Raw genomic sequence first — 27272 nt, forward strand, 5'->3', positions numbered from 1 at the left:
GCAGCAAGCAGCTGGATTTTCATTTATACATTTACAGTTCCTTAACAACTGGGAAAACTCCATCTGCTCATGAAGAGCATGTGATGTGATTGAGAGATGAAGAACAGCTATAAATGGATTTTGTGGTTAGATTGTTTTTGACTGTATGTGAACAAGATGCTGGATCTTACCTTAAATCAATGAATACTTAGAATTCAACCCTAACCCTACCTGTACAAAAGAGAAGAGTTTTGTTTGCAGGATTAACAGCGACAAAAAAAAATCCTGGTTATGAGATTAAAACCTCCCAACAAACTTAGCATATTTCAATGGAAACTCATTTTACAAAGTATTATCATTTGAATCTTCTTGTGCTTGGTCACAAGGAGCTAAAATAGAATCTATGCAAGCATTGATGAAGGCCGCTCATGAGCTCAAACTGCTTCTTTAATCTTTTTTGGGTAAACAGATTTGGAGGCCAAAGGAGGGGAGGAGGGTACAGTTTGTTTAATATGCTGTTTTTCCATCTGGGTGATTGGACTGTCAATCCTATATAGTCTGCAGCAGTAGACATACGCTATGTACAGTATATTTAAATATGTGTGTACAAATAGATGAAAGTGTAAGCTTGGCAGTTACGGCCTATGCTTTTTTTTTTCATTTGTTTCTGTTTCTATTTTTGTTTTTGCTTTTTCTCTTTGCAAGGGGTATAGGGTAAACGGCGCAGGAGGGTACAGGCTTGACTGAGTTTTTGATTCACATGGAGTTTGTATTATTTGCATGACAGTTAATTTTGTGTTGTGTGCCCTGCACCCTTACCAGACTACATGGGATAAAAAGCAATAAAAAAAAGAATACTTTCAGCTTTTTAAGACAATTTAGATAAGAAAATCATCTTCCATACAGCCCCAAACACAGAGTCAGTGCTGGCACCGTGTCACCAGATGGCGGTAATGAGCACCGAGGTTTAATCTGAGCTGATAGAAAGAAAAAAAAACACAAACAACCACAAGAGAAAAACCCACAAAACCAAGATGGCGGTGCAAGAGACAGCATCCCAACTGTCCATGGCTCTCAAAGTCCAAGAATATCCCACCCTGAAGGTAAACAACAACAACAACCGGCATATATTGATCCTCTAATGTGTCTGCCGTTGCTAAAGAAACATGCGATGCGTTTGGTGTTATTTGTAAAATGGGAAATATTAGTTCATCAGAAGCGAGAGCAGCGAGCATGACAGGGAGGCTAACGGTTAGCTTAGCCAGGTAGCTCGCGTCCATTAACTACCTTGTCTCTCCAAAGCAAAACAGCAAAAAAACGTGTAGTTGGTTAAATAGCTTTAGCTGGTGTCTGTTAATTAACCACCTGTTTGAGCTCTTATTGTTATCATTGACGTTAAGCTGGTTGAAGGCCTCAGTGCTGCTAGCTTAAGTTAAAGTGTTTTTTGACACGATGCTCATTTCTCGTTTGTTATATCTTGGCAGTTAATGTTACATATCAAACTGTTGTTGCATTTATTTCATGCTTGTCAGGAAATTATTGATTCATACACACGAATGAATTTAACAGACACGCTAATTTTTACCGTTTGACACCAGTTAAACGATGACAAAAGCTTGTAATACTCATGAACACTGACAGGACATGAAACAACATGGTTGCTCATCCCTTTAACAACCAGGTCACAAAAAAACAGACATGCAGACGTGATCGGCCTGCTAGCTTGCTTGCTGTGGTTTAAAAAAAAAAAGAAAGAAAGAAAAAGTATTAGCACATTTTGATCGTCGCAAAAGATGAATATCCTACCAGACACGTAACGTCGAGCATGCAAATTGTAGGTAGATCGGGGTGAAATCGGTGTGGGGGGGTGGGGGGAAAGCCAGTGCTGCTGCTCCGCTGTCAGGCAGGGGGAAGCAGCCCTCCGAGGCAGCGCAGTGTCATCACATTGCCTCTCTGCACTTCAAAATGGCCAGCGAGAGAAATAACAGCCTGCCGCCGCACACACGCACTGTTCCTCCATTGCACATACTGCGACACCGCTGCTAAAAAACAGACGAGCCGAAACAAGTCCGGGCTGCTTCCTGTCTGTGTCTTCAAGCCGCCTCAGAGAGCAAAAGAAAGCGTCGTCTTATAAAGCTCAGCTGTGAGTAGCAATGTATTGGCAGCTTTTGTGTGTCATGATGAATGCAAGGAGACGTTTAGTGTTGGCTTGCGGTGTTTAAAAAAAAAAAAAAAAAAAAAAAAAGCCTCTGTGTGAAGAGAAAAAAGGGGGCTCGCTGTTTGTGTCTGTCTTTGCTTTGGATGCTGCAGTGTAAGGATGATGGTACGTGATGGGCACCATTTTAAGACAGGAGTGATGGTTTTTAATTGGCATCAAATGGGAGTGGGAGCAATGTTGATCACATTTCGAGCTATATTGAGGGAAATAATTATGTCATTACGTTGCCTGATATGGACACTGGACAAGCTGCTAATCTGCATTGCTAACAAATACAGTGTGAGCTGGAGATTATGTCCTTGAGGACGTTTTTGGACATTTCTTCAGAGTCAGTGTAATGTTAACCTCAAGCATTGTTAAAGGGGGTGGTAACCCTGATATGAAAAGACTATATACTAATTTACATGTGCAGATGTAAAGGCTTTGTGACTAACATCCCATTCTGGCCTGTGGTTGATTAGCCACTAACCTGAATGCTGAAAATACAGGCCCATTAGAGTCAAATGATATTTTAAAGCTGCATATTGTAAGATAATGCATCTGTACACAGTGTAAGTCAGAATTATCATTCAGACTTATTAAAATTACTTGAGCCATGTAATATTTCTTGTTATTTGAATAATCATTAATGAGTAATGTGCACACTTGGTGGTTGTGTGGTTCGGGCCTGTATCTATCCAACATTTGTCTCTCACACTGAGCCATCTACCATCAAATGATCAAATTTTGAAAGACAGCGTCTCATACACAGTTGTCAGTAAATGGCTGTCTGACATGTGCTCATTATGACACAGTTACGTGTCCACTGTCAAGTAAATCATCTCCATATGAAAAATGGTTATATCATATACAGTGTAAGATTTAGAAGTTACATTTTAAAAAAGGGAATTATTTCTATTATCTTATTCTGTTCACTTTTTAGTAGGATGAGAGATAAAAATCTTCTGTCACTGTATATGTGATTTTTATATAACAGTACAAACTGTTGGCTCAGTGGTTTAAGATGCATACCAGACAACCACAATGTTCCCTGTTCTATACTGGTCCTATACTGGGACCTTTTGTTACATGTCAAACCCCTTTCTCTCCATGTATGTGCAGACTGCATCTTCTGTGAAAACTCTCTTCAAGCAAAAGAAAATCTAAGACAATTTATATACAGTATATTGTGAGAAAGTATTTTCATTTTGGAAACAGTCAATAGATAAAATATCCAGGTTTTAGCGTCTGTTTCTGGCTAATCCAGTGAATTAATTACTTGGGGAAATCAAGGTATTTCATCACATTGATGCAAAGTCCTGTCCGTTTAGGCTAATATCATCATAAAACACTCCTGCTGATAGATTTGAAACATTCCCTGCCATGGCCTCATACAGCCAGACATATCAAAGGAAAAGCTGCTTCAGTAGAAGGAGTATAGCAAAATCTCTCCTCATTCACATAACCTCCATGTTCTCAAGATCTACAACGTTATACTGCCCAAGTCATGTTTTAATAAATTAATTAGGCTTTCTTTACATCTTGTTGTAATCATCACCATCTGTCTGGCTACTGAAAACTACGTTTCATGACCCACAAGTAATGTGTTGATCTGCGGCCAAGTCTGTCACTAAAAATCAATATTTGCTGGACTGGTCAAACACTGACCATTCGTATGTGTCAGTGTCAACCTCTGATCTTGATGTAGCTATCAGGGGGAATAAACACTGGAGACTGATGAATTCATACGTAACGGCAAGGCCTTTTCCATATCGTCCCTCTCGTGCAGTGTCTGTGCCCCGTGTCCTGCCGACAGGACACTAATGAATATTTACTAATGCGTACGAAACTGCTTTGTGGTTCAATTAAATATCAGAGTCATAGAGTCTCATTCTGGGTTTTATGTTTGAAAAATTAGAGTTGGATTCCTTCTGTGTTTCGTGGCACACTTGCATAACTTTCCTCCTCAGTCTTAGTGATCTGTGAAATTAACTTGGCTCCAACTTAAAATAAGTTCCTCTCAATGGATTAAAGCCACGCAATATCTCAGAAAGAACCACAACAGACATATTAATCTCATTTACAGGTATCTGCAAAGTCATCTTGGTAATATTGTAACACAAGGAGGGGAAAATCACTGCGTTGTTTAGTTTGATCTAAGATAAAGACGATGGATAAATGTTTTCAGATTATGTTGAATACAAACATTATTCATAGTTCTCTGTGAGGACCATTAAGTACACAAACTGTAGCTGGAGTGTTTAGTTAGTCTCTGTGGTGATGTCTGGGGGAGGTTTTTTGAATCATTTGTTGATAGATACTTTTTAGGTCATTCAGATAAAAATATGCATAAATCATTGAATTTATAGTCAATGAAACAACTACATTTTACCGGATTTTTTACTACTTCACTAGAGCCGAATATACCAGCCCTGTTTAAACTGGGATAATGTAGGATAATGGTGGAAGATAAGAGGAGCTTGTAAGACTCAAAAACTGTGTTTAGATTTAAAAGTCAGTTTTAAGATGATGAATGGAGAAAAGGGTGATATATTAGAAGTATCACAAGTAATAGATTGTCACTGAAAGGATCATGTTGAATATTAACTTTTATACTGTGCAGAACAGATTTAGAGATATACTACATTAACTTAAAAATTACACTTTACCTATTTATCATACTATTTCAGATTAAATGAATTGAATAATCTGTAGACTGTAGTAGCAAGGAAGAAGGAAAACACCAGGAAACAGTTCCTGCTTCAAGTTTTAATTTTTATCTACTGAGTAGTTGCTTGATTCAACTTGCTGCAGAAATATCGTGAAATTATGCTGGAATACAGTTCACAGGGCATCATGGAGCACAGTGTTAATCTTAATCTCATTCCAACTATTTGTGACATATTGAAAAGACACATTAACCACGGGTGAAAAAGTTGAAGAGTCTCGACACTGTTCTTTCCTAGTTTGTGTCTTTTTGTTTGTGTTTAGGTCTTTTAATAAGATTATTGATGCAATCTATGTGTGACAGCTTTTTGTATGTTTTTTTGTTTGTTTACAAGGTCTACTACAACTCAGGCACCTAAACAAACCTTTTGCAGAATACGAACTTGAACTCTCAGGCAACTAGAGATCATTTTCTCATTCATTCGTTGAGCTACTTTCTTGATGAGACTGTTATGGTAATTTTGCAATTCTACTCTGACAAAGAGGAATGAGACAAAATCTCATACAGTTTTGTCACACTTTAATATTGCTCAGCGCATCAGATGCATATGGACTCAATGTCTGTGTCAGACAAAGAGTGAAAAGGCAAAGTGAGTCGCATATATATATATATATATATATATATGTGTGTCAGCTGTCAAGAAAGTTACAAACATGCCAATCCTAGAACCAAGTAAAATTCAACAGCAAGCCCATTGTTTATTTATCATGTTTCTTTCCTGGGGAGCCTCTGCCTCTGTGTTCATCTGCTGAGAGGCCTTTGATACATTTAACACCCGCTGGGAACAGTGGGCCAAACAGGTTCTCACAATTTCTTATCTGCACTTGAGCTTCATCCTCTCTAAACAATTATTCTCTCAGAGACTAATGCCAAGTTTGCACTGCACGATTTTAACCCTGATTTTCCACTTGCCAACAGTTTTTGGAGATTGCTCGACTGACAAAAGCCCCAGATCAGAGGCAAACTGACGTTTGCTCGGCGCTCGCAAATCGGCTCTCGGTCGCTATGTGTGAACTATTCGAAGACGGTTACCGAGAGCTCGCCAATGCCTCGCAGACGCCCAAAAGATGGACTGGTCAAACACTGGTCAAACATTTGCTCGGCGCTCGCAAATCGGCTCTCGGTCGCTATGTGTGAACTATTCGAAGACGGTTACCGAGAGCTCGCCAATGCCTCGCAGACGCCCAAAAGATATCAAGCAGGCTAAATATCTGGACCTGTCAGGGAGTCCAAAGTGAAGTGTTATGACTGGCAATGAGCTACAGCCAATGAGACCACAAGACACGGGAGACACTGACGAGCTTTTCAGGATATGTAATCTTGTCGTCCTTATCAAACGACAATAAGAGCAGGAAGCTACCTCCGTTTTCATTGCATAAATATTTATTTACGTGCACGGTATCGCATCATTTCCCGTGTCACTTCTTGTGTGTTTTTTCGTGACAAAACATAGTTTGGAGACCAGACAGAGTCATCGGGGATTCCTCCTGGTGAAAGATTTTGTAATGTGTGACATAAACATAGTGGAAATTAAACATGGTTATATGTGCAGTAACTGTATTAACAAACATGCAAATTCAAACTTGATTATATGTGTAGTATGTGTAATTTTCCTCACAAGACCCTGTGCAATAGTTAGCTGCATGCTTGCTCTTTACCACTGATTAACCTGAGTGCCTGATGCACCTTGGTTAATATCCCATTGTATTTTCTGTGCAGGTGCCCTACGAGACTCTGAACAAACGTTTCAGGGCAGCTCAGAAGAACATCGACAGGGAGACGAGTCACGTGACGATGGTGGTTGCGGAGCTGGAGAAGACGCTTAGCAGCTTCCCGGTGGTCGACTCCGTGGTGTCACTGCTGGATGGAGTGGTGGAAAAACTCAGCGCCCTGAAGAGGAAGGTGAGGGACACAGATGTACACACACATGAGGTCATTAGTTGGTGTTTCTTTCTAGACTGGCTGAGACCCTGTCTCTAGGTAATCCAATCTTTACACTGATTATTTGGATTAATTTGAAAATTTTAGGTCAGCAGCTAAATTTTCAAATTATTCTGTCAAAGTTTGACATTCACACTGAAATGTAAAACAAAACACTTTTCTCTTTTAGTTCAGTTATGGTTGGCAAACAAGAAAATGGTGCGTTACCACCACCTTCTGTCAGGAAGTGTTGCTGGATAAAAAATTAAAACTCAGTTTTTCTCATTTCACAATAGAAGTTTTGTCATCGTCATTTCTGTTTTCAGAGGACCACTCCTGTGTAAGATAGTGATTACAGTGATAGTCAGAGGCAACAGAAAGTTGGCTTAAAGGCCCAGTGTGTAAAATTGAGTGGCACCTAGTGGAACAGACTTGGCAGAAATGGAATATCATATTCATAAGTATGTTTTAATTAGTGTATAATCACCTGAAAATAAGTTACCTTGTTACCTTAGAATGAGCCTTTTATATCTACATAGCGAGCGGGTCCTCTTCCACGGAGCCCACCATGTTGTACTGCCATGTTTCTACAGTAGCCCAGCATGGACAAGCCAAACACTGACTCTAGAGAAGGCCCCTCGTGTTTTTCGCGAGTTTTGCGACCACCGTAGGTTGTCCTACAAGCTTGGAAGAGGAGAGGGAGGGGTATTCATTTGGTTGCAATCTGCAACCTCACTGCTAGATGCCACTAAATCCTCCACACTGGTCCTTTAACATTTCTGGCAGCTGCAACTATGCCAGCTATGTTTGTGGAAGGTTTATTGGCAGAGATGTTGTCAGTGTTTTCAAGCTCTGTTCTCTCCTTTGATGCTACACTTTTAGGCCAGTGTTTTCATACAAACCAACTTTAGAGGTCATTTTTGAAATCTGGCCCTGGGTGGATGGAGATCAAACAGACTTTTCTTTTAATTATATTATTTCTAATTTTAAGTCTATCCTCATTAGTGTGCACAAGGCCCAAGAAACCTCCATTGTACATGGAAACCCATTGAGAGGGTCTGAGCAAGGCAAAGATTTGCACTTGAGAGGAAATATGAAATACATGTAGAAAACCCCCACACTCACCCAGGCTTTAGTAGTAAGATAAAGCAAGCACTGGTGTTGGCCCTGGTGTTGTTTACACCACAAGCAGTATCACATCTACAAGCTAGAGCAAACTGTTAAAAGCCACATCACTCACCCCTTTTGACAAAATCACCTTATTGTGGCTGTGGTTTCTTTATAACGGTATAATTGTGGCCTTGAGGATTTTGTTTTCCAGTGGTGAAACGCTGCCTGTCTGCTTCTTGTATCAAGCTGACAGAATTACTGAAAACAAGTGATCAAAACATGCTTGTGCAGTATTTTTTTTCCATGGTGCCAACGTATTTTCCCAGCAGTTTTTATTATTATGTATAAACCCGCATGAACATGCTAACGGCCAAACCACACTAGACACTACACTGATTCGCTAGAGGGGCGGGGAGGCATTTCTCCCCCAAAACATGTTATTCTCTTCTGCCAAATCTGGTCCAGCTGGTGTAGAGTGAAGTGGTCCAAAAGTCAAGATTGAAATCTGACAGCGAGAGAATTAGTTGAGTTCAAGACCTAAAAAGGAGACACTGACCAAGAAGAGGTTGTTTAAGAATAAACAAAGTCATGTTGCCATGTAATTATTTTTGGGATAAATCTCATCTAATATGGAAGTGGCATGGAACAGTACACCTAGGAATGCATTTCTGTACTGCAGGATGTTTCTAATAAATACCAAAAGTTTAATACTGTTTCCTTTCTGCTACGTACATTTGTGATAAACATGTAATGTGTATCAATCGGAGCACATTTTTGAATGTTTGTGATCCTTTGTCTTCCCGCTTATGACACCCAGTTTACCTCCGTCATGTAACAGTTTATCCACAGAACAGGAAGCAGCTGTTTAGTCTGGCCTGACCGCAACAATGCTCATTTTAGTCCAACTTCAGAGGGCAGCCAAGTTATCGGTTTACAGTCATCGCCGGTATTACAAAACGTTTATAAAAAGCAAATATGAAACCAGCTTTATTACATATAATTTGAGTCTTTTGTAGGTAATTTCCTGACCATAAATTCTGATGTAGAAGAACACTTGAGCTCTTTCTGTTATGAAATCCAAGAATGCCAAGTGTTTTAACACAAGGTTATAATATAATCATTTGTATTTTTGATTTACATGATGCACATTTTGTAAACATCTTTATTGTGTGTGTGTGTGCTTTAGGCTGCCGAGTCCATCCAAGCAGAAGACGAGAGCGCCAAGCTGTGTAAGCGTCGTATCGAGCACTTGAAAGAGCACAGCAGCGACCAGCCAGCCTCGGTCAACCTGTGGAAGAAGAAACGCATGGACCGCATGATGGTGGAGCACCTGCTGCGCTGCGGCTACTACAACACAGCTGTTAAACTGGCCAGACAGAGCGGTATAGAGGTAATTGTGCATGTGTTTTATTGCTCTGTGTGGTCATTCAGATGTGTTGGGAGTTCTTGGAGTTCATAGAAAACAAACGCACACATACAAAGAAATCCAACCCAACCGAATGACACAGCCAAGAAACAACCACTGATCCTGTCTTTTATAGAACATGTAAGACAGATGATGTGACATTTCAACACAAAACTTCTTGCTCTTCCCTCCATTGATAGTATGACTGTGATGTTATTTTATTTAGAGATGCCCTTCCTATCTGTTAACATGTCCACACTCTTGTATTTTTTTAGGATCTGGTGAACATTGAGATGTTCCTCACAGCTAAGGAGGTGGAGGAGTCCCTGGAGAGGCAGGAGACAGCCACTTGCCTAGCCTGGTGCCACGACAATAAGTCCCGCCTCCGCAAGATGAAGGTAGTTAATATACGAAAATCTAATTTTAGCCTCATAAATAAAAAAAAAAAAAGGTTTAAAAAGAGTGAGAATTCCTTAAATCATGCCCATGACCAAAAAAACAAAACAATTCATAGTTTGAGTCAAGCTTTTGAAAGTCAAGCATGTAAAGAAGCAGAAACAGTATAGAAGGACAAACGCTTATCAGTCTGTCACATATTTCTGCTCTCAACAAGAATCAGTAATGTATCGCTGTTTGTGCTCAGACACAGACCTGTTGAGATTTAATTACTCCTCCTGGGTGGTTTGCCCTGCTGGCAGCGACGGCAAGTTAAAGTGTTAATCCCCAAGATTATCCTATTAAACCAGAAAGTACTCAGTGGAGTGCAGACCTCCACCAAAGCATAATAATCTTCCCTCTTAGCTGTGACTTTGAGAGTCAACCTTGTACTCTGTGAATGGCAGAATATTTAAGAGGGTATTCACAGACTGGTATGATAGTAACACCAGGGGAATTTCTTTTTTCTTGCTGTTGAGAACATTTGTGAAATGTTCAAATTAAACATCAATGTTGGTTTGGTCACAAGACCAATTGGGAAATAAACAACAGCTATCTTCATTGCGAATTGTACTTTTTTAAGCTCTATCAGCCACAGTGGTAGGATGTTTGTTTTCTATTTCCAATTGGTTTGTAACACATGGAAAGACATTTTTTTTAATCCACCAGCACTGAAGCAGTCGTACAAAAAGATCAGTTTCCTGCCAGCTTTGTTTCAGGTTCATGAAGGGTGAAATAGGAGGGTGAAACTCTGTGGTTTAAACTGAATAACAACTTTTGTTTGTTTCTTTTGCAGAGTTGTCTTGAATTCAGTCTGAGAATCCAGGAGTTCATTGAGCTCATCAGACAAAACAAACGAATGGATGCAGTAAGGTATGACACATAGAACCACAACACACACACTGTTTCACCCTAAACCCTTAATGTTTTTCTCATTTTAACTATTATTGGAGCCAATAAAACATTAAATCAGTTCCAGATTGCAGCATATAACCCACTGATCTTGTGGTTGTCTGTCTCTGTGTCTATGTCAGACATGCAAGGAAACACTTCAGCCAAGCAGAAGGTGGACAGTTGGATGAGGTTCGACAGGTGATGGGCATGCTGGCCTTCCCATCAGATACACACATCTCCCCATACAAGGTATCATTTGTGTTCTTGACCAGTGTAAATATGTACATCTGTATAATTTTTTGTTGTTGTTGGTCAGACCACTTTTACACACATACAACCATGCAACATTGTGGTATACTCATTTGGGTTTCTGCCATTTCGACGGTAATTCTCGCAAAACATCATACACGGAATTGACAAAACAACTGACTGAGCTGAGAGAGACTACTCTTATTCCTTCTGTGCTCAACATGATGAACAACATGGTATTGCAGACTGTGGACAAATGAAAGAGACAATCACTGTGATCAACTTGTTTTTCTTTAGTAAGAATACATCACTGAAATTATTTAAGTGTGGAATTTAATAGAGATCTAGCAGAGGATGTGCTATAGCTACAAACAGCCACTAGAGGGCCTCCGCTGTCTGTATTTAAAAAAAAAAACTCTTTCCTCATGTGATACTTCAGATTTGTCCTTAGATGACTTGTTTCAGTAGCTGTTGTTATTGTTAATTATTAGTTCCTATCAGAAGTCCCCTGAGGAAGAGTTGCAGCAATGCTTAATCTCAAAAAAGCATTTGGCTATTGAAGCCAGTAACCAAGATGGGCCAAGCCAAAGTAGTGTCTCAACATGTTTTCCAGCTTTTTGTGCCAGCGTGACAGAAGCAGAACTGAGAATTTCTGTGATCTGCCAACATGTTTGTAAGACTGCACATTTATAGCTAAAATGATTTCACTATTGAAATCATGATCATTTATGTATTTGTCTTTTGGAGAAAAAAAACTGTCCTCACTTTTCTTTTACATGAGATCAGTGTGAAAGTGTAAATGATGTGACCACAAACCCCTACAGCCAAACAAAAAGGATTTAACTTTAACATTTAGAAAATGTTTTAGGCTATATTTGTAAAATGCCTTTGAAGTGAAAACACACTCAGCTGAGGAAGCAGAGAGACATTAATCACAATTTGCTATAAATGAGCGCCTGTGATTGGGTAGTAGGTGTGATGTGAATAGGCAGATGCAGTAGAGCAGGTATTTTAAACACATAGCCTCGGTACCACATTTAATTAATTGTGGAAATGATTATAAGTTGATTAATCGTGCAGCTTGTGATCGGTATAAATGTGTGACCACTGATGACAGTGGAGCAGATTGTATTCCACATGTCGGGGCTCACTTGTTTGCCAAGTAATATGATTCTCCTTGTATGCAATTAACTACTTTTGCTTTTGTACGTTATGCACTGAAGGGTTGACTAGACGGTTTTGTTCTAGAATTATTCAGGTTAGACTGGTCTCACTGGTTGTTAACACAAGTTTCCTGGAACTTGAGTTTAACAAAATCATATTAAAAACAAGTTGCCCAACTCTTCTCCAGTATACCATGTTTATTAGCAAAACACTGTTGTCTACATGGCTTTATCATGATGTTGTACGAGGTTATATCAACTTTCTGGAGGTCTCTGAAATAATACACTAATAAGGGTGTTGCCAGTTTCCAGAAGAACGTTCAAACAACCTTTAATGAACAACATATGATACGCTGGCTGTGTTTGAGTGTCAAAATTTGCTCCCAGGATTAGAACATACTGGCTACGGTACAATTATTACTATATATGGGACGACATCTGATGTGTGCTACACAGTCAAATGATTCAGCACTATGTGACGGGGCTGGTACGTGTTGCAGTTTACACCACCTCGATGAAGGCAATGTAGTCAAACATGTTGGGTAATAATCTGTGAAGGAATGAAAATAATACTGCATGTTGGAGAAGAGTCATGTGACGCACTGCTCTGTACTTACTGTAGGTGGATCCTTAGAAAACAGAAGTGACTACACCTGGTGTCTGTCTCAAGATGGCTGTAAGTGTAAAACTGTCTCCTCTGTCTCTTGTTTTCTCTGTTCCATCAGGATCTTTTGGATCCAGCTCGCTGGAAGATGCTGATCCAGCAGTTCCGATATGACAACTACAGACTGCACCAACTGGGAAACAACTCTGTCTTCACTATCACCTTACAGGCTGGTCTGTCTGCCATCAAGACACCGTATCCTACCAAACTCTGTTGCCAATAATAAATTGCTTCTGTCTTGATGCTTTTAACTCCTCAGTTAAACTTTTGACAAACAAAGTATGCAAACATGATGTTTTTTTTCATTTATTTACAAGGTAAATGAAGCAAAAATGATTAAAACAAACAGTTTATGGGGATTTTATCATACATAACTATAACTTCTCTGCTCTGTACTGTCTAATAAAAGTGAAAATGCTGCCTAATAAACTTGAAAACCAATTCTTTTGAATTATGACCCATAATAACATCGCATAATGACATTTTACTTCACTGAAAGACAAATATTTGTCCTTAACCTCCATGCCATTTCCAGTCAGTGCTACAAGGAGGATGGTACCTCTAAGAACCCAGACTGCCCAGTGTGCAGTAAATCCCTAAACAAGTTGGCCCAGCCGCTACCCATGGCCCACTGCGCCAACTCCAGACTAGTCTGTAAGATCTCTGGGGAGGTCATGAATGAAAACAATCCACCAATGATGCTGCCTAATGGATATGTGTACGGCTACAATGTGAGTACACCACAATAAAAAAAAAAACTTTAAGCAAAGATAACAGTGATTTGTGAGCTAAAGCTATTTCTGTTATGTTAAAAATGGAAGCCAGAAACGCTCATGTCCAACCCTGTTTTTTATATCTCTTCCAGTCCCTTCTGTCTATTCGCCAAGATGACAAAGTGGTATGCCCCAGAACCAAAGAAGTCTTCAACTTCTCTCAGGCTGAGAAGGTCTACATCATGTGATCGCTCAGATGATCTGAGGGTTAACATGATCGAATATGGCCCGTCGTCCATCAGCGCTGACCTGGCCTATTCAAGGGAGCCACCTGTGGAGCTGTGATCCAGTGCCCTTCCTCCCCGCACAAACACACCTCACATGCCCTACAACCCCCCCCTCCCCCCCTTCCAATACATAATCAGCTCTAGTTCGCCAGTTCCCTTACTCCACCCATTTTTATCACACAGAAACTGGGCTCTTCTCTTTTCAGACTCTGTTTTAGATGTGGCTAGAAAACAAGAAGTTGTTTGATCTGATCCATTCAAGCACATGGACTATCGACATTGTCATTATCTTACAGGCCTTCACTCTGAAGATTATAGACTAGAAAAAAAAAGGACTGATGGGGTGAAAAACTTCTAGGTAGATGTTTGATTTTACTACAACAAATAAAAAACTTGTTGAGGTTACTTTGACTTTTTCCTTTCACTAGTGGTGTTCCTTTGTTACTAAAATAATGTGGCAGGACTGTGTTAACTCAGTATCGCTCTATTAACCACATTAACACATGAGATTTGGGCCTTTTTGAAAACAGAACATGGCTTCCAGGTCATGTGGTAGCATCTCATTATGTGATGCATGCTGTTGACATTCTTTGTCTTCTAGCTGTGTGTTTTGGTGGGTTGTTGGGGTGGGGGTAAATGTTAAAGGTCTCCTTTAAACTGCCTACCATTTTGCATTTCTTCCCCCCCCTTGACTGTGAAGCTGGAGCCTGATTTGGACTGCAATAGGCTCCTTTTGAGATGTAAATATTAGATAGGAATTGTTCAACCTCATGTATACATTCGGGTGTTTTGGGGGACAAGTAATGACAATGAAGATGAACGTTATAAGAAGACTGCTGTGTGAACTGAACAAGTCTTTTCTTGGGTGTTGTAAACCTGATACAACCCGCGGATACCTGGTTGTTCAGTATAGCTTCTCATTTCCGAAGAAGTTTTTAGTTTTCCTCATGAACTTGGTAATATTAATTACAATGTACTAACCACCATAGCGAGATTTACGCAATATCCAAATATGACAACCATCTCTGATGATGCTTTTTCTCAATGAACAAATTGTCTTCCTTGGTTGTGTGTGAAGTTGGCATTTTCGGTTCCCTTCAATCAATTTCTCTCCTTTTGTTCAGCTAAAAGAATTAGCTCATTTCAGTCAACTTTGGATATTTATTCTGTTTAAAAAGGAAACTCTGGGTGATTTTAGTTCATTCAACATTGCCCAAATATTTTTAATTTCATAACTATTTTTCCAACGATGAACGGTACAATAAAGAGAAGGATTGTGCAGATCTTTTCAGTCTGAAGATTCTGCTTATTTTAAGTTTGCCTGCAGCACCAACACTACAAGGTTTATGTAGCATAAAAGTACACTAACTGCTTCAACATTTCATGTAGTTTCACATACGACAGCCTGTATTTGCATAATGCATTGAGATGCAGGGTTAAACCCTTGGCTACGTTGGCGGTAGAACATCTTGCATTTTCTTGCAAACTCAAAGGGAAAAACTTAGTCACCTGAAAACTTGACTCACTCTCATGTTCATGTAGATAAACGGAGGAGAAAGTTTGACTTCAATGTCAACTAAGGCACAAATAACCCTCAAATTGTACAAATACAACCCTAAACAACCGTACAAGGCAATCCAGAAATGCAGTTTTATGTTCAACACGATCAGTCTTGTGGTCAATCATTTCTTCCATCTGTTGTTTATTGACAAACCACAAGTTGCCTCATTTGTGTCCATTCATAAGTTTGGAAGTGTACCTGTAAAGACACAGACTGTCCTGTGTGTTTGTGTTGATAGAATAGATGAAGGGATTGTTTCATGAGCAATATGCCTCATAAAGATTTAGTGAACTTTGATTTCAGTGTTTCTTTATTTGCTATGTCTGCTTTTGCTCTGTGGGCTCTAAATCGTCATCGTTACCATAGGCGGGGAGAGGTCGTTGATTACTGTGTTGACATGGAAATTAAACCAAGTGTTGTGTCTTTCACCTGAAACTACATCTCCATGTTCTGAAGAGGTCAGTACTCTGTGTGGTCGGTTTTTGGTCTAGTAGTGAAAAGCATCCATACAGATGGTAATATAGGATTAATGTAAATTTCATGGCAAAAAACAAGCAACCTAAAAGACCTTAAGTAATGAAGCAAATTCAATTAGACAGTATGATTCATTTTGTGGTCTTTTATTTCTCTAAAAGACAAAAACTAAAACTAACCTTTGTTTCATTACGATTTAAAACCATTTTGCTCCATAGACCACCTAGAACAAGGCAACAACAAGGCTTTTAGATGTATGAACAAGAATATACCTCATTTAAAACATTATCAGTGTTCTTTGTCAAGACTGTTTCCAGGGTTTTAGAAATAGATCAAAAATCCATTGTCGCCTTAGTGCAACCCCACCCGCCTTTGAGTTTTGACAATCTGAAAAAAAAAAAAAACCTGTAAAAGTTTCCCTTTCCACATAATCTATAGTGAGCTGCTAAAATACATTTTGGGGAAATTGTATCTCCTCGATTAATTTGTAATTTCTGAAGCCTTTCACACTATGACAAATCCTGCTATTTTAAAGGATAGGTTCACAATTCTTAAGTCTGTCTTAAAACAATAGTCAGGTGCCCAAACTAACAATGAAATAGGTTGTTTTTTGTTGCTATAATGGTCCCTCTGTCATACTGACCATTAGAAAATCCCTTCATAATGCACTTACAATGTAACTGATGGGGGCAAAATCCACAGTCCTCCTCCTGTGCAAAAAATGTATTTAAAAGTTTATCTGAAGCTAATATGAAGCTTCAGCCATTCAAATTAGTCAAGTCAAGTAGATATCTTTCACATAAATATCTTTTCTGCTATACCTCCACTGCAGCTCAACAGGGAAACACTGTCTGAGGAAACACAAAGAGGGAATTTGATGCTAAAGAGACTAAATGTGGCATATATCCACTTGATATGATTAACTCAGGCTGCTAAATCCTCATAAAAGCTTCGGATAAAACTTTAAATGCATTTCCTCACAAAATGACTGTGGATTTTAGCCCCCATCATTTACATTAAAAGCACATTTGAAGGGGATATTTTAATAGCCAGCATGAGCAGGTGGAAGGATTATAGTGAGGAAAACCTCTTTCAGTGTTCATTTGGGCACCTGACTGTTGTTTTAAGGTAGACTTGAAATATTGTGAACCTATCCTTTAATGTGTTTATGGCCTGACTGTCAAGTTCAAGGAGTTCAACATAGCTCAACTAGTTAAAAAAAAAAAAAAAAACCTCAACATGACCTCAGTCTTTGATGTAGATCCAACCTCACTCTTTGCTTTCACTCTCGCTCTTTGTTCTGTTGCTTTTATGCTCAATGTGACTGCATCTCATAACCTTTTTAATTCTTTTTTTTTTTTACACAATTCACTATATCCTATGTGGGTCATAACCGCACATGGTGCCACATGTCATACATTTTTATTAGAAAATGTTATTAAAACTAGCAGAGAAAACCCAGGTGCCCATTGTGAGTAGCATAAGAGCATTTTAATAACGCGTCCTCATGACTTGTGAGCTTCATATCTGGACAAATCTGAAGAATAAAGTAGTATTTTTTCAAGGAAGGCCTCTGAGCTTGCCATTACGTAACGAAAATGAGCTTTTAGTGTTTAGTCATGTAAATTTTTATTACGTATTTTAAAAGTATTTTATGGTTTTATGAGTTTGTTTAACATGTTTTAGGCAGCCTTATTAGTAAAAGAAAAGGGAGAGTAGTTATTTCTTCTTTATTGAAATAAAAAATCAGTTACAATTATACAAAGTGAGCAGAATATCAAAATATTCATTTTAAAGATGGCAGAAGAAAAGTAAAAAAACAAACCCTGAGCTAGGGGGAGTTACAGTTCACATAAAGATTATAACAAAAAACATTCATGTTTTTTACAGCCTTTGGATTAGAAGAAAATCGAATTGAATCAATGTCCTGTTTGACCTCTTTTGTAAAAACGAAGTTAGGATTTTTACTTGTAAATTTGCTTTTATGAATATAAAATGTATCCAATAAAACTAAAATACTTGTAATATATTTCTGATAAATCAATTTAGAGTTATCTTTTAGTATTCCAAACAGTACATTTTTCTAAAATAATATAAACTGTTCATCAATATGGCTGCGGGGGACCGGAAACGTTTTTTTCCCCAGCCGCATTCTGCGGAGACCCGCCCCTACTCCGCCACTGATTGGCTCTGATTTTGATATTCTTACTCTAACCAAATCATCTCACTCCTCATGCCTGAACATAACCAGAAGGCAACAGCACTAGCCAATCAGAGGCAGAGTAGGGCGGGCATACGCGGAACGCGGGTTGGTGGGAGGCGGACCGGAAGAGGTGTTATCGATTTTCAAGCTAGTGTGTCGTCACAGCGCGTCTGCTATAAATTCAGCTGCGTTAATACCCCTCCTCCATTTTGAGATTAGCACGCTATAAATTTATTACGTTACTGAACTCATCATTATTTAAAAATGACCGACCAGCTTTGTAAACTCTTCGTCGGTGGACTAAACGTGGACACCGACGACGATGGCCTGCGCAAGCACTTCGAGCAGTACGGTACGCTGACCGACTGCGTCGTGGTCGTGAACAAGCAGCTGCAGAGGTCCCGCTGCTTCGGCTTTGTCACCTACTCGACACCAGAGGAGGCCGACGCTGCGATGGCGGCCAGGCCGCACACCGTCGACGGAAACTCCGTCGAGGTGAAGCGGGCCGTGGCGAGAGAGGACGCTAACAAGCCGGAGGCCCTCGCAAAGGTGAAGAAAATCTTCGTCGGCGGCCTGAAAGACGACATCGAGGAGGAGCACCTGAGCGAATATTTCTCTCAGTACGGTCAGATCGAGAAGGCCGAAGTCATCTCGGAGAAGGAGACCGGGAAGAAACGGGGCTTCGGCTTTGTTTACTTCACCGATCACGACGCGGCCGACAAGGCGGTGGTAGTGAAGTTCCACACCGTCAATGGACACAAAGTTGAGGTGAAGAAAGCCCTGACCAAGCAGGAGATGCAAGCGGCCAACAGGACCGGCATGGCGCCGAGGGGAAGACCGGGCAGAGGCATGAGGGGGAATCAAAATGGCTACGGCAGCAGAGACTACGGCGGAAACTACAACTACGGAAATGGCGGAGGCTACAACTGTGGCGGCTACGGAGGGTACGGCGGACCATATGGGGGTGGCGGCTATGGCGACCAGGGAAGCGGCTATGGCGGTGGAAACGGCTACAACGAGTTTGGTAGCGGCTACGGGCAGCACTCTTCTGGCTACGGCCCCATGAAAGGGCCTCCCTTCGGCGGCCAGAGGAGCGCCGCTCCCTACACCCGAGGAGGGGGAGGTGGCGGATACCCGAGGGGGGGTTACGGCGGCGGCTACTAAATGAGACTGCACAGATGGAAAATCAAACCACCCCCACCGCCTGCCATAAGTTACCTCCAGCCAGGATTTGGACGTCAAAACTCAAAAATCAGTAACGGGGCGTCTGCCGTGATATCCAACCATGGCAGAGATACGGACACAGAGACCCCCCTCCCCCCCTAATCATAATGAAGACCTCAAAAACACAAACAGGTAGGAAGGTCACTTCCCAGAAAACCTGATTTAAAACGAGCAGCAGTTGTTGCCGTTCAACTAGGACACGTTCAAATAAAGAATAAAAAAATACGGTGATCCATTTTTATGTAGTTGTCGTTTAGAGTTGGAATATTATTTTTTATTTGCGTTCACTCGCTGTTTTTTGGAGAAATTTCGATGTAGGATTGTTTATGCTCAAGTTCTATGGTTATTTCAATATTTGCATTTTAAGCAATTAGATTTGTTTTATGGAGTAAGTTTAGTGTGATTTTTATTTTATTTTTTCCCCCCAATGTATGAGGATGAGAAAGCATGTTTGTGGTTTTTGGATTTCATAGCTTTGTCATACTGATAATAACATCAATTTGTATAATTATTTTACTTGGGTCATTTAGTAAAGGCGGGGACGTGATACTGCAGGATCCAGCTTCCTTGTGTCCTTCCCCATACTGTGTTCAATACTCAAACTCTCCTCACGCATAGTAATAGTTTCAGTCAAAATATTGTTCATTTTTCCATTTACCTGTAGCAATATCTAATGTATATTGTATACTTTCATGTCTGGAGAACAAAACTTACTGTTAAAACACTTTGGTATGCATATGTATGTTCATTTTAAATAAAACGTTATACCACTTAGCTTAGTTATTTTACTTATTTAACCAGGCTTCCTCAAGTTCATCCACAGGTTTTATAAGTGACATCACCTTGTTGATCTATAGTTACATGGCATCTCTCCCACTGTTTATTCCCTTACACTCAGGTGGGTGAAATGGTTACAGAATGGCAGTCTACCCACAGCCAATGCATGTAGGCTTTGTAGGGTTTGACCTCTTTGTTTTTAAACTAATGTGGTTTTTAGACATTGCTAATATGACTTCACATTTCTCTTTTTACATATTTGAATACATATCTTTATGTGGACATGAGGGCTCTGATATTTATCTTTGATTATTCCTACATTTAGGTGTTCTTACTCGTATTCCAGTAGGCTATCCCAGCCATAATAGCCGTAGCAGTTTGTTTGTAGGCTACATCAGGACCCTGTTGATTACCTGGGGTCGATTGTGATAGGAGTCTGAAATATCTCATTAGGATATCCACATCCAGCAAACTAGGTATGTAAATCAACCTGTCTTCACTCTGTGTTGGTCAACCATGTATGGATTATCTTTGAGATGGTGCACAAGTGTGCCATTATTTTATCTTAAACAACTTATCACTTACACATTAATCATAGCTTTAAATGCGTCTTATCTAGCTAATCTTAAAATAAAAACAAAACAAACTTGGGGGGGTTACTCAATTTGGTCTTTAATGAACTTTTAAGTGGGTGGAAGGGGACCCAAATTTTGTTCCACCATTAAATGAAATAATGGAACGAGTAAATTGGTGTCTCCTCCAGAAAACCTTGATCTGTCCAGTGTCTCACTCTGTTTCTCTCCCATCTCCTCCAGGTTGCTACGGTAACCTGGGCACGAGGGACATCACCCTGAAAAACGATGGGGTGTGTGTCTGCACGCCGACGGGGGGACCGGAGAGTGGTTGTGCCTTCTCCCCCTCAGGTGAAGTCAGTTTTCACACAGGATTCCCAAGTGTGGTCAAAATGCATTTGAAAGAGTCTTAAAAGGGTTTTGATATGAGAGGTTTTTATTGAAGATGTGGTGGGTTTTAAGTTTTTGGAGAATTTTGATAACACAGTGCCCAAGTGCTATGATGATCTCTTCCCAGTGACCAGCACTTAATCAAGGACCTGTGCAGTGATTTGTTGGACCAAAACATGGAAGCCAGTGGTTCTCAACTGTTTTAGCCTTTTAACCCTTAAAATTAATGATGGACGCAAGTTGTGAGTAGTTAAGAGTGATTGTTTCTTAAGATTTTAGTTTTTTTTAGTGACATGTAGAGGTCTGTATTGACATTTAACAAAAAAGGAACATTGAGAAGTAAAAATATAACTTTCTTTTCGTTCTGTAAACATCCTGTGACCCCTCAGATTTTTCTGAAGACCACTTGGTTGGTCCTAGCCCCCCAGGTTGGGAACCACTGACTTGAGTGTTTAATGAGGATGATGATCTGGGGGAAGAGTTGGCACTTTGGGCACTGTGGGTTTCAAAATACAATAAAAGTTTATTATTATAATCTTTGTCTTGTATTTCTTATAGTGTGTATATTTTTTCATTATTCTACAATGTGCTGTGTGAGAGTTATACCACAATATGGTTGTAATGAGGTAAAATAGGTGCAGGTAAGTAAATACTCTTGGCTGTGTTCATAAGCGTAAGCTTTGGGTAACTTTACCATTTGGTGGCCTTCATGGGTGTTTTCCCTCCTTTTTTTTTTTTTTTTTTTTTTTCCTTTTTCTTCCTTCCTCCTGTGAGGTATTTAAAGGAAATACGATGTGGCCATGACATTTAAAACAGCTGTAAGGTTTAACCTACAATTGTATTGATGAACATATGTCTGCAGGCTTAAAGACAAGGAACAATGACGGAAACATGCATGCTTTGTATACAAAGGCTCTCCTCACACATAGTAACCGAAAGTGATGGCAGCATCTGTTTGCAGACCTCTCTGCACGCTGCTTGTAAATGTTTAATTGGAAACTGAGTCAAGGCTCCACAATGACCTGTGACTGATCCATCACATCACTGTACTGTTGTGTGTGTGTGTGTGTGGATTTGTTCCTAGAGGATGATTCATTTCCTTATTATATACACTATATTTGCAATAACAGGCTCTGGAGGTGGAAATACAGACCTTGGGCAGCGATACTTCTAGAACAAAATTATGGTTTGGATGTTTGTGATTCACTCCTTTTTTTAATTTTAACATGAATTCTGCAGTTGGGTGGCCTTTTTTTTCCTTCAAATTATTCAGAAACATTTATTTGTGAGAAATTTGACATTTCTAGAAAAGGCCATTGGCAGCCCAGTGAGCAGCATGTTTGAGGCAAATATTTAAAGTTTTGTTACTGTAAAGTTAAGGTCTTCAAGTCTGCTGACCAAATGTTGATCAGTAGTTAAAAAGAAATGCATTATTGTTGGAGAGGTTTGCGAGTGGGTTTTTATTTCAAAGGTAATCTGAAAGGTTGCTGCTAATTGAGCAGCCAAGATTGATGTGTGAAATGCTCCCAATCATTCTCCCACAGATAAAGAAAGAAATATATGCTGAAACACTCTTGGCATCAGTACCGCAGCGCAGAGGGATTTGGTAGATTTTCAAAATTAATGGATTTGGAAAGCCTCTGATCTTCCAGATGCATTTTCAGTAACCAAAAGAGCCTTGAAAGAAACTCAACAAAAGGCTTATTTCCTCTGTTTAGCGGTGATGTCTTGATTACAAGATCATTGCTGCTGCCTTTAGTGATATTTAAGTAAAACTAATACTTTACTGTATACTTTTATGTCTTTATTGGAATAATATGAGTTAAAGAAACTACAAACCTCAACACTGAAACCCAAACAGTAACTATACGAGTCAAATGTTAAAGTAACCCTTCGTTTTATTAAAATTGAGGAAAGTATCTTTAATTACGTAGATCCTGTCTGATGTACTATGATGCTTTGGGAGACCTGGTGTGACACACATGTACATGTAGTGTGTGACTAAAAAAAAATAGTGTATTAAGTGATGCTTGACATGGTTATGGGAGTGTAAATGTTACTTTTGTTCTCTTACCTTTTTTATAGGATAATGGTGCTTGACGATTTCTGATCCCGTAGGAAACATCTGTTATACTGGCCGTGCTTTTTAATGGATCCACAATAAATTATATATTTTTATATACCAAGAGACTTGTTATGTTACTTTTTTTACATTGAGGATCGTTTGGTTGCATGTCACTGTTGTTCTCCCCTGGTGATACCCGTCATGAAGGGGGGGGGGGGGGGGGATCAAACAGATTTCCAATCTGTTGGTGAGAACGATGGCGAACGGTCAGGGTTTACCGTGTTGATGAGCCCAAAGAACTGAAGCCGGTGAACATATCCGTTTCATTCAGCCAGGTTGTAATCATAAAACCTGCTGATCTGACGACATTTTCAGGTCTTTGGAGTGCATCAACGTGTCCATTTCAATGCTTTAAATATCAGTTAGGCAAAAGGATTGGCTTAGCTGTGGTAACAACATAGTTTTTCCCCATTTTGAGATGGATGTCATCTCCATTTACAGCCTAAATTACATGGTTTCTACATCTTGATGTGAAAGCGTTAAAGAGAGCTCTTGAAGACCTGGGTCTACAGTTGGATGCTTAACCAAAACCAGTGCGGCTTTTCTGGTGAGAAGGCTGTGCCAAACTGTGCCAGAAATGCCAGTTGGAGCTATGACGGTGGTTTTAACAGATGGTTGGTACTGGCTCAAAATATCAGCATGTTGCAACATGTATTAATGTGCTGTTCATTCTTTTGAACGATTGTAAGTTGGAGAAATACCTTGAGACTTATTTCGGCAGCCTTGGGGGAAGGGGCGTAAGACTAGTTTCACTTGTTCTGAAGTCTGACTTAAGCTTACCTTTTTAAAAGCTAAGATTGTCCATCCCTCAAAGCTGTTTAAAAGCTTATATGATCAGGCCAATTTGACTGTAGTTTAAACAGTAAAACAACTGCATTGCACAGGTCTGTTCACGACTAGGCTAGAAGACAGCTATGTTCACAGCCACAGAGAAATACATATTTAACACATAGTACGAAGAATTAAAATATTAAGACAGCACTGTGCATTAAAGAAACTGAGGATACATAACTTACAGTGTGTTGGTGGCTCCTGTTATATTATGCTATATGCTCAGACTAAAGTGATAAATAACTCTGAGAAATTACATAAACTCTGAAGCGCTGAATATTTTGTTTTGACTTTTTAAAAGTCAAATATGAGTCAATACAAGCCCTCAATATGTTAGATTATGCCACTCTTAAGATGACACACCAGCCTCTGTATGATGGAAATACTGTTAGGATACCTTTTTAAATGTTGAAAAGGCAGTCAGGGTTTGCAGTGTTGATGAGCCCAAAGATCTGAAGTTGGTGAACATATTTGTTTCATTCAACCAGGTTGTAAATCATAAAACCTGCTGATCTGAGGACATTTTCACGTCTTTGGAGTGCATGTGGTCAATTCAGTGCTTTAAATATTTAATGCTGTTATAGGAAAAGGGATTGGCTTGGCGGTGGTAATATAGTTTTTTCAATCTTGAGCAAATTAATTGGATTTACCTTTAAATTAAAGGCATGAATTTGAAAGAAGTCCGTCTCGAAAAATCTATAAAATTATCTTTATTAAACTGTAATTCCCATTAAAAATCTTAATCCAATATAATGCGATGTTTAACGTGTCCGGTGTGTTCAAGGCACAATCGAGCTTTACTCTAATGAAAGCATGGTGAGCTTTATATTTAAATAGGCAGCATAGGTGTTCAGTAATAGTAATATAAGCAAAGGGAATTAACCGGGAAACAGCTTTGTACAGAAGAAGTGGTCACATTCATATATTTCATCAAATTGGACTTAACGTGGTATATTGCATTCAACCCCCACCGTTTCATAATTAATTATTTATTGCACTTGTCTCCGTTTCTTGGCCCACTAGCGCAGTTCATATTTCCCTTGTACAGTCAATATTTCATTCCACGTTTTATATCCCATTTCAAAACTATTATTAGATTCTGTAAAGAGATTTAAAATTTTAATGTTTTCATTTAATTTTAGTACTGCTTTGTTTATTTTTATTATGTCATTATATACGCTTGTTATAGTTTTATTCATATTCTTTGTATGCTTGCATACTTCGCTAATAAAACAGATACTGAGCAAAACCAACGACCACAAAGGTCGAAATCCACGTTTTTCCTTTTTCTCCTCAGCTATTGAACTCAAGATTTCCGACGGGCCCTGGAGGCAGCATCAACGTGTGTCGCCGGCCAGCCAATGTGGGTGGAGATTTTTTTCAAGCTGACCAATCAGCGACGGCTACGTCTTACGAAGGCGAGTGAGTCCAACGGCCCGCCCTGACGTCTCTCATTGAAGAAGAAGAGGGACGGTCTCTCCGCAAACCATCCTCAGAAAATTCAATCATGACGGCGAAACTTTGCAAGCTTTTTGTCGGAGGTCTGAACGTGGAGACCACAGAAGATGGCCTCCGTGCGTATTTCGAGCAGTACGGCACGCTCAGCGACTGCGTTGTGGTGATGAACCAGCAGCTCGGACGGTCCCGCTGCTTCGGCTTCATCACCTACTCGACGCCGGAGGAGGCCGACGCAGCAATGGCGGCTAAGCCACATGTCGTTGAAGGCAACAACGTGGAGCTGAAGAGGGCCATAGCGCGGGAGGACGCCAACAACCCGGACATCCTCGCCAATGTCAAGAAAATCTTCGTCGGCGGCGTGAAAGACCACATCGAGGCGGACAACCTGAGCGAGTACTTCTCGCAGTTCGGCGTGGTGGAGAAGGCCGAGATCATCTCCGACAAGCAGACCGGCAGGAAGAGAGGCTTCGGCTTTGTCTTCTTCGAGGACACCGACTCCGCCACCAAAGCTGTGCTGACCAAATTCCACACCATCAACGGGAATAAGGTGGAGGTGAAGAAGGCCCTGACCAAGCAGGAGATGTCCACCGGCGGCCGCGGCGGAGGGAGAGGTCGAGGAAGAGGGATGCAAAGCTATGGCGGCGGAAGAGGAGGCGGCGGCGGCGGCTACGGCGGAGGCTACGGTGGCGGTTATGGAGGCGGCTACGGAGGAGGCTACGGCGGCGGTTACAACGGCAGTGGAGGCTACGGGGGGTATGGAGGGGGATACGACGAATACGACAACCAGATGGGGGGTGAATACAGTAATGGTGACTTTGGGGACGGCTACGGACAGCAGCACTCCAGTTATGGTGCAGTGAAGGGGGGTAACTACTCCTACAGGAGCGGGGCTCCTTACAACAGAGGCGGCGGCGGTGGTGGCTACGGCCGGGGCGGTGGGTTCGGCGGTGGCTATTAGTAGCTCTCCCTCAAGTTTTTGAGATGTCCATTGGGGAAAAATCTGATAACAACGAACTTGAATTTACACACACACACAAACATACATAACACAAGCCAAGGTGGGGGTGAGGGGAGGGGGGTCTTTGTGTTTAATTAAAGGGAGCAGTGCCCATCACCCACGCGGAATGAATGAGACTGTCCTCTGGATCATGGCTGCCCCCCATCTGTCCTCTTATTCCACACATTATGGACTTTACTACTAAGAATTGTGAATTATTAAATTGTACTTTTGTTATGTTGAGAGGGGTGAGGGTGGGGAGGGGGGCTTGTTTTTGAACCATTTGTAAAGCCGTAATCAATGTCAGTCACTGCTTCTCAACTCAGAAAATTGAGTTTGTTTGTCTTGCAAACCAGTCAGATGTCTGTTATTTTTTTGCATCATGAACTCAGGGTTTTAAGTGAAGTTGGTGGCAGTGTCGGGCAGCATGGGACTCGATTGCTTGAGTTTCTTGATCCTAAACACTTTCGTGACAAAGTATTTTTCTGGAGAAATGTCACGAACTGTTTTTGTTAACTGTAAATTACTTTTTTTTCCACTTATCCCGTCCCATTACAGGCTTTTGTTTAGATTAAAACTGTTTGAAATCAATGTGTTCAGTTCACCCCTATGTTTTATTCTGCTTTTATTAAAGTTTTTAATGTTTTGAAAGTCTACATCTTGTCTTAATTTCCAGTAGTGGTTTTGGGTTATAATTCAGCAGTTCTTATATTTAAAAATCAGCATAAATAGTAGATAACCTGCCTCTCTTTTTATAAGCATGTGAATTGAGTTCATAAAGCTGCCACCAGGAGGGAGTGTTGCCTGTGAATTAATGCATTTCCAGTTCATCGGCCATTTTATACAAGCGGAGATGAACGTGGGAGGTCGAAGAATCTGATTTAACAGACTTGGTCTCCTCATTTGCAGTTTCTCA

The 27272-nt window shown here is 40.3% G+C and overlaps 4 protein-coding genes across 6 annotated transcripts in view; 3 read left to right on the forward strand and 1 right to left on the reverse strand.

Moving 5' to 3' along the window:
* The window catches only part of LOC122990018 (C-terminal binding protein 1), a 37208-nt gene extending 35337 nt beyond the window's left edge, over window positions 1-1871 (reverse strand). Inside the window, exon 1 of one of the 2 annotated variants that reach the window (XM_044363109.1) lies at window positions 1786-1871. The gene's annotated coding sequence lies outside the window, so the exon portion shown is untranslated. The remainder of the gene's footprint in view (window positions 1-1785) is intronic. The other variant, XM_044363110.1, reaches the window with a different exon arrangement.
* maea (macrophage erythroblast attacher, E3 ubiquitin ligase) lies at window positions 977-15031 on the forward strand. 2 transcript variants are annotated; one of them, XM_044363112.1, is made up of 9 exons: window positions 977-1082; window positions 6624-6806; window positions 9121-9324; window positions 9615-9737; window positions 10571-10647; window positions 10809-10917; window positions 12806-12939; window positions 13280-13475; window positions 13610-15031. In XM_044363112.1, the coding sequence occupies exons 1-9, from the start codon at window positions 1014-1016 to the stop codon at window positions 13703-13705; spliced, it is 1191 nt and encodes a 396-aa protein (XP_044219047.1). In that variant the 5' UTR covers window positions 977-1013; the 3' UTR covers window positions 13706-15031. The 2 variants fall into 2 exon arrangements, with proteins under 2 accessions (XP_044219047.1, XP_044219048.1); XM_044363113.1 differs by lacking the exon at window positions 977-1082 and adding an exon at window positions 2030-2122.
* Window positions 15032-18138: 3107 nt separating this feature from the next.
* LOC122990021 (heterogeneous nuclear ribonucleoprotein A0-like) lies at window positions 18139-23133 on the forward strand. Its single transcript, XM_044363115.1, has 3 exons — window positions 18139-19338; window positions 20799-20906; window positions 23031-23133. The coding sequence occupies exon 1, from the start codon at window positions 18247-18249 to the stop codon at window positions 19144-19146; it is 900 nt and encodes a 299-aa protein (XP_044219050.1). The 5' UTR covers window positions 18139-18246; the 3' UTR covers window positions 19147-19338; window positions 20799-20906; window positions 23031-23133.
* On the forward strand, window positions 20819-27002 carry LOC122990020 (heterogeneous nuclear ribonucleoprotein A0-like). The gene is made up of 2 exons (XM_044363114.1): window positions 20819-20906; window positions 25199-27002. The coding sequence occupies exon 2, from the start codon at window positions 25409-25411 to the stop codon at window positions 26315-26317; it is 909 nt and encodes a 302-aa protein (XP_044219049.1). The 5' UTR covers window positions 20819-20906; window positions 25199-25408; the 3' UTR covers window positions 26318-27002.
* Window positions 27003-27272: the final 270 nt, after the last annotated feature.

The sequence above is a fragment of the Thunnus albacares genome, chromosome 10 (assembly GCF_914725855.1).
Source record: "Thunnus albacares chromosome 10, fThuAlb1.1, whole genome shotgun sequence".
Taxonomy (NCBI): Eukaryota; Metazoa; Chordata; class Actinopteri; order Scombriformes; family Scombridae; genus Thunnus; species Thunnus albacares.